This window comes from Eurytemora carolleeae, unplaced genomic scaffold (genome assembly GCF_000591075.1).
Source record: "Eurytemora carolleeae unplaced genomic scaffold, Eaff_2.0 scaffold432, whole genome shotgun sequence".
Classification (NCBI taxonomy): Eukaryota; Metazoa; Arthropoda; class Copepoda; order Calanoida; family Temoridae; genus Eurytemora; species Eurytemora carolleeae.
In genome coordinates, this window is record NW_019396354.1 from 162,274 (window position 1) to 170,015 (window position 7,742).

Genomic DNA, 7,742 nt, shown 5'->3' on the forward strand with positions numbered 1-7,742 from the left:
ATTTGTCATTTTTTGGACAAATTTTTTTTTGCAAACATTTTTACTATAAAACTGGATTTTGCGATAAAAAATTCAATTTTCGCAAATTTGCAAATTTTTTTGCAGATTCTAAAAGTAGAGCACAAGAGCTTTCTAATGATGTATCATTTGTCATATATGGACATAAAACATGGGATTTAGAGGGGGGGGGGTCAAATTGACCCCCCCAGCGTATCCTGGTTTTCAAGTACCCCAGCAGGGATAGGGTTAAACTTAAATAAACACGCTATTAAGTTTGTCCCTAGGCCTGTATTCTATATATCCATTTAAAGGAACTGTAGACGTAATTAAAATTTACCCTCAATTTATAGGGACATATTTCTGATTCACAACAGCACCCTTGCCCTTAAAACTTCGTCAAAAAAAAATGTAGTTTAACTCTAAATTATAGTTAAAAGCTTTAAACGTGATAATTGAAGATATCTTTCCTGTTTTTTTATCAGATAAACTTTTAAAGGGTATCACTGTGACTCATACATACCATCTGTAAAAAGAGGTCACTTGAAATTATGAAAGTCCCTTTAAGGTTCATGAAAATTGGAGATAGATGGATAAATAGAAATATTTTTACTACCGGTAGAATAATAACTGTATTCAATATATTGTTGTATCCAGGGTATTATAATAAATGTATCCAATATACTGTTGTATCCAGGGTAGAATAATAAATGTTTCCAATATATTTTTGTATCCAGGGTAGAATAATAACTGTATCCAATATACTGTTGTATCCAGGGTATTATAATAAATGTATCCAATATACTGTTGTATCCAGGGTAGAATAATAAATGTTTCCAATATATTGTTGTATCCAGGGTAGAATAATAAATGTATGCAATATATTGTTGTATACAGGGTAGAATAATAAATGTATCCAATATATTGTTGTATCCAGGGAAGAATAATAAATGTATCCAATATACTGTTGTATCCAGGGTAGAATAATAAATGTATCTAATATATTGTTGTATCCAGGGTTGAATAGTCAATGTATCCAATATATTGTTGTATACAGGGTATAATAATAAATGTATCCAATATATTGTTGTATCCAGGGTTGAATAGTCAATGTATCCAATATATTGTTGTATACAGGGTAGAATAATCAATGTATCCAATATATTTTTGTATCCAGGGTAGAATAATCAACGTATCCAATATATTGTTGTATCCAGGACAGAATAATCAATGTATCCAATATATTGTTGTATCCAGGGTAGAATAATCAATGTATCCAATATATTATTATATACAGGGTAGAATAATAAATGTATCCAATATATTTTTGTATCCAGGGTAGAATAATAACTGTATCCAATATATTGTTGTATCCAGGGAAGAATAATAAATGTATCCAATATATTGTTGTATCCAGGGTAGAATAATCAATGTATCCAATATATTATTGTATACAGGGTAGAATAATAAATGTATCCAATATATTGTTGTATCCAGGATAGAATAATAACTGTATCCAATATATTGTTGTATCCAGGGTAGAATAATAAATGTATCCAGTATATTGTAGTATCCAGGGTAGAATAATCAATATATCCAATATATTGTTGTATCCAGGGTAGAATAATAAATGTATCCAATATATTGTTGTTTCCAGGGTAGAATAATCAATGTATCCAATATATATTTGTATACAGGGTAGAATAATCAATATATCCAATGTATTGTTGTATCCAGGGTAGAATAATAAATGTATCCAGTGTTGCTGGATTGCATGGATATCCAGGGTTATCAGTGTACTGCGCCACTAAGCATGCACTTGAAGGATTATCTCAGGTAATATATATTTCAAGAGTAAGTTTACAGATAGTAGAATTTCACCCTATTTGACTGCTTTATCGGAACTTCCCGAGGTCAAAATCTACGTTTCAAAAACTAAATCTAACTGAACGTTCATTATTTCATTACCGTGAATACTGCAGGTTCTTCGGATGGAGCTTAACAAGTTCGGAGTTAACGTAGTTACAGTACAGCCTGGAGATTTTAGTAAGGTAAACTCAGTTTACAGTACAGTACAACCTGCAGATTTTTTAAAGGTAAACTCATTCTGCAGTAAGTACAGTACAGTACAGTACACTACAGTACAGTAAATTACATTACAGTACAGTATAGTACAGTACAGACCAGTACTGTACATAACTTTACAGTACAGTAAATTAAAGTCCAGAGCAGGACAAAGTAAACACCTTCATTTAATTATTTTTAAAATTATAATAATCAATTTGTTTTTAGGCTACTCATTTGTTGAACAGCCATCACCGGAACATGAACGAGATGTGGGGAGAGATGTCAGAACAGAGTAGAGAAGAATATAAACAGTTTTTTATTGCTTATCATGATGGAATATCCAGGTAAGGGGAGGGGGGGTGCAATGGAAGATTCCCTCCCTTGCCACAGATATTGAATATTTCGGTTTAAAACAAAAAATTTACAGTATAGGTCTAAAAGTAACAAACACTACATTTGGTTCTACTCAAAGTTGTTTTCATGATCATTATCTGAACAACAATGTGAAAAAAAACGTTGTTTTTCAAACTTTAAATTTGCTGAATTCTGTCAATTTCTTTCCTTCTCTCTGCCGCATTAATCTGTAAGTCACTTGAAGTTTGACAAAAAGCAAAGAAATTTCTGTCCTCCTTGCTCGGACAAATATAAAAAGGGAAATTGTCTGCCCTTCTTGCTTGGACAAATATTTAAAGGGAAATTTCTGTCCTCCTTGCTCGGACAAATATTTAAAGGGAGATTTCTGTCCTTCTTGCTCGGACAAATATTTAAAGGGAGATTTCTGTCCTTCTTGCTCGGACAAATATTTAAAGGGAGATTTCTGTCCTTCTTGCTCGGACAAATATTTAAAGGGAGATTTCTGTCCTTCTTGCTCGGACAAATATTTAAAGGGAGATTTCTGTCCTTCTTGCTCGGACAAATATTTAAAGGGAGATTTCTGTCCTTCTTGCTCGGACAAATATTTAAAGGGAGATTTCTGTCCTTCTTGCTCGGACAAATATTTAAAGGGAGATTTCTGTCCTTCNTTTATAACACATTGTCCTATAATTTTCAAAAAGAGAATTTAGTAGTCTATTTTTAAATATACTTAGAGAGTTGCTTCTTTTTAAGTCAAGAGGCAGGTTATTCCACATCTTAAGAATTCCCCTGTTTGATGGGAAATCATGTAGAATATCTTTCATCCCAATTAAAATGGAATCGAAGAAAAACATTTAGTTAATGAAATTATTGCTACATTTGTACATTATTTATCAAGGAAGTGGTAGATACATATACTATATAATTGCGCTAGTTATTTATAGAAAACTGAAAATCTCAGGTTTGCTCCTGTTATAATTATTTAAGTTCTATTTTGCAATTTTTATAGATATAATTCATATTAATATTTCATTTAATCCGTATAGTCCGTATTACGTCACCAGTACTTCAGCCAATGGCAGTGCAGTATACTGGTCACGTGATTTCCGTCTGTAACGTGACAACGATACTGAACTGTCATTGGCTGAAGTTATTGTGACGTAATACGGACTATACGAACTATAATATTATCAATTGTATCTATTAAAAATGCAAAATGCAAAATAAAAAATTATAATATGAGCAAACCTAAGATATTCTCAGGCTCCTGTGGGATATAATCGTTTTCAGATTGGTTGGGTAATTGTTGAATATGATCTGTTTAATGCTACAACTTTTATACAAAATCTGGCATATGTCCGTTTTGGTATAATTTTGACACAGTTTTATGTCAATTTCTCGAGACAGGAATATAAGATAGATGTCTTATAAGTATCGTTTAACTCCTGAGATTCTCAGGTTTAATCCTATACCCCCTTTCATTTTTCCTTTACAGTCCCTTACTAAAGAGTCACTTTCAATTCCGTCTATAGTCCCTTTCATGATATTCCAGCTGTCCCCTGCAGGAATTACTTCTGATATCGAGGTTGGAGATGATCCCTTCCTGTACTCTAATAATTTTAAAATATTCTATGTGCCACGGAAGAAGTATCTCTTGATACCGACCTTGATATCGAAGTTAAAGATGATCCTCTCCTGTCCTCTAATAATTTTAAAATATTCTAGGTCACTCGTAAGAAGCATCTTCTGATGCCATCCTTGATTTCGAGGTTAAAGATGATCCTCTCCTGTCCTCTAATAAGTTTATAATATTCTAGGTGCCTCGGAAGAAGTATCTCCTGATGCCAACCCTGATATCGAGGCTGAAGATGATTCTCCTGTCCTCTAATAAGTTTATAATATTCTAGGTGCCTCGGAAGAAGTATCTCCTGATGCCAACCCTGATATCGAGGTTGAAGATGATTCTCCTGTCCTCTATTCCAACCTCAGTAGCACAGCATATTATTTCATCCAGGTAGACACCTTATTTTATACATCGTCATCGATTTTCTTAACTTTGTGACTTTTAATTTTATGATTGATATATCTCTGAATTATAATAATAATAATTAAAGATTATAATTATAATCAGTTACAAATTCTCTGACATGTTTCTACAATAAAAAGATTTAACGCAGACGACCTTCAGTTCATCTTATTCTGGTTCAAATCTGGTTAAAACTGCATGAAATGAAAAAAAATTAGAACTGGAGCCGCTTTGAGTGTGAAAATTGTGTGAAACCCGAGTTTAACACATTTTCTATAACTGTCTCCACATAAACGACCTAGGAGTGAGAACTTTGAGATGAGACAACAATTTAAAATCGATTTAAATAAGTTCTCTGTTTCCCCGAGTTAACAGTGAACCGGAAAACGGATTTTTTTTACCCATAACAAAGAAAAGGTCCATTTTCTAATCTTTGATTTTAGAGAGAATTTATAATGAGAACCAGAAAACTCTGGAAAAAGAAGACGACTTTTAGACTCAGTTATTATTTTAAATAGTCCTGCGAACATGAAACATAGCAATTGTGCAGTGTCAACAGTCCCATTTCACTGAATGAGTGATTTAATAAGTTATTGTTTTCATGTCGTCTATCTATTCCACATTTTTCTGGTTCTCACTGTAATCTAAAGTTTAAAAAATGTTTTTTAAATGTGTTTTTTTAGGTATAAGAAATCCTTGCCCAAGATAGATGTTTCTAGAAGCAGAACATCCCTCAATACTATTTCTTATTAATAAATCAATCAATCAATGTTTTTTTATTAAAATATATAACTATATTAAAATATTTAATTTGTGTGTTAATCTTAGAGAAAGGGGTTAATTTCAAGATTTAAACATGTCGCCGTTCAACTTATCCTTATTAAATGGTATTTAATTTTCTTTTTCTTTTTCTTGTTAAGAGGTTGTATATAAATAGTCATGATTATTTCATAAGCTATAAAGTTAAAATATCTATCTGATAGATATTTCTTATGGGCTCATTTTCTGAATTATACCATTTACAAAGAAATTTTTTGGAGTCTAAAGAAAACATGAAAAATAAATATTGAAAAAAGGTTTTTTTTTTTCTTTTAGTTTTTCTTCTGCAGGACCAATTAATAATAGGATTGACTTTCCACAACAAACTAATTTTATTATATGCTCTCGACAAGAATACTGATAATGTACTTACATTTAACTATATGTTCTTTATTTTATTATATGCTCTCGACAAGAATACTGATAAGTATATTTTCTTTATTTTATTATATGCTCTTGACAAGAATACTGATAATGTACTTACATTTAACTATATGTTCTTTATTTTATTATATGCTCTCGACAAGAATACTGATAATGTACTTACATTTAACTATATGTTCTTTATTTTATTATATGCTCTCGACAAGAATACTGATAATGTACTTACATTTAACTATATGTTCTTTATTGTCCAGCCTCAAGCATGAACATGAACAAGGCTAATCCCGGTCTTTTTACTCCTACCTCATATACAATAAAAATAAACAATATTGAAAAGAAGAATTTATTTTGATCTAATAATTCGCCAATTTCAAATAATAAAACAACATAAAGAAAGATGAATTTTAGATAGAAAGTCAAATTGTAAAAGAGTTTCAAAGAACTGAACCGGTTTGTTGATAGATAAGATATAAAGAAAATAGTTACAATTAAGTAAAAAAAAATATAAGAATCGAATTTGCATAAGATATGCTCAAATTTATCCGAAGTCAGTGGGTTTTGTTGTAGTTGTAGTTGTTCTAATAGTTGTAATTGCAGTTGTTGTTGTAGTTGTAGTTGCAGTTGTTGTTGTAGTTGTAGATGTTCTAATAGTTGTAACTGCAGTTGTTGTAGTTGTTGTTGTTCTAGTAGTTGTAATTGCAGTTGTTGTTGTAGTTGTAGTTTGCAGTTGTAGTTATAGTTGTAGTTGTAATTGTATTGTAGTTGTAGTTGCAGTTGTTGTTGTAGATGTAGTTGTTCTAATAGCTGTAATTGCAGTTTTTGTAGTTGTATTGTAGTTGTAATTGTAATCGTTGTAGTTGCCATGATTTGGTTGTTTTGGTTTGTCTTGTTTTGGTTTTTGTTATTTTGATTGTTGTTTTTGTTTTTATTGTTGTTTTTGTTGTTGTTGTTGTTGTTGTTTTTATTATTGTTTTTATTGTTGTTGTTTAAGCAAATTCCGGAGGTAGGCTACAACAGGAGAAGCTTACCTAAATAAAGAGAAAGTTTGCTTATTATGGAACCAGCGAAGATCTCTTCCTCTCCTTGTATAGACTTGTTTTTTTCATGTATTTCTATCAAGAAGCAATAAATGTACTTCTAAGCTGTTAATATAAGGTTAGGGAAAAAGGTGGTAAAATGTAAGTCTCTGTTTAAAACTTGTTCTTTCTTTAAAATGAGATCGTTCATTTTAAGTAAAACTCTCCTTAAATGATGAATCTCTTAATTTTAAGTAAAAATCTCTTTAAATGATCATTTTCTTATTTTGAAGTAAAACTCTGTCATTTGAATGAGATTCTCATTATAAAACTCTCTTTAAATGATCTTTTTCTTATTTTGAAGTAAAACTCTGTCATTTAAATGAGATTCTCATTATAAAACTCTCTTTAAATGATCATTTTCTTATTTTGAAGTAAAACTCTGGACCATTCAAATGAGATTCTCATTATAAAACTCTCTTTAGATTATCATTTTCTTATTTTGAAGTAAAACTCTGGATCATTTAGATGAGATTCTCATTATAAAACTCTTTTTAAAACTTACTCTTGTCAATTACCCTTCCAAAAAATATAAAATATTTTGCAGCTAAAAATTAAATTTTGTGTGTCTTTTCCTCTTCACTTTGTCCAAGGAATAAAATGTCGTCTTTATCAACTATCGTCCAGCCCTAGTGCCTGGGTTGTACCTGGGCTATCCCTAGAGCATCTACATTGTTATTAGATCCTGGATCCACCTTGGTCTGAATACCACACACTGCAAACCCAGCAGGACAGATCTAGCAGCAGAAGATATCAAGGATTGAACCCATCAGAGAATTTGTTAATCAAGAAACCCATCATTTGTCTCAAACTCTAACTTTCTAGTCACTATTTTTTGCAACCTGAGAGTGTAAACTTTATAAACTTTGACTATTAGATTTGACAGAACTCATAGTTTCAAAATAATCAAATCGATATGAGGTCGCAAAGATATGATAAATCGAAAATTTTAGACAAGAAATTTTCTTTATTTGGGAACCAATTGGTTAATAGTGGTTTTAATTGGTTAGGTATCATCC

General features: G+C 31.1%; 1 protein-coding gene and 2 long non-coding RNA genes across 3 annotated transcripts in view; 2 read left to right on the plus strand and 1 right to left on the minus strand.

Annotated features, from left to right (window-relative positions):
- The window catches only part of LOC111701590 (D-beta-hydroxybutyrate dehydrogenase, mitochondrial), a gene marked incomplete in the record, with an annotated part of 26,370 nt that extends 23,958 nt beyond the window's left edge, over nucleotides 1-2,412 (plus strand). Inside the window, 3 exon segments of the mRNA XM_023472941.1 lie at nucleotides 1,735-1,833; nucleotides 1,980-2,048; nucleotides 2,290-2,412. Of these exon segments, the coding sequence (XP_023328709.1) occupies nucleotides 1,735-1,833; nucleotides 1,980-2,048; nucleotides 2,290-2,412 (291 nt within the window).
- Nucleotides 2,413-4,286: 1,874 nt separating this feature from the next.
- On the plus strand, nucleotides 4,287-5,249 carry LOC111701591 (uncharacterized). The gene is made up of 2 exons (XR_002765225.1): nucleotides 4,287-4,432; nucleotides 5,128-5,249. It is a non-coding gene; the product is annotated as an uncharacterized LOC111701591 (long non-coding RNA).
- Nucleotides 5,250-6,380: 1,131 nt separating this feature from the next.
- Nucleotides 6,381-7,476, minus strand: LOC111701592 (uncharacterized). The gene is made up of 2 exons (XR_002765226.1): nucleotides 7,371-7,476; nucleotides 6,381-6,675 (listed from the first exon to the last, which is right to left on the minus strand). It is a non-coding gene; the product is annotated as an uncharacterized LOC111701592 (long non-coding RNA).
- Between the last annotated feature and the right edge of the window lie 266 nt (nucleotides 7,477-7,742).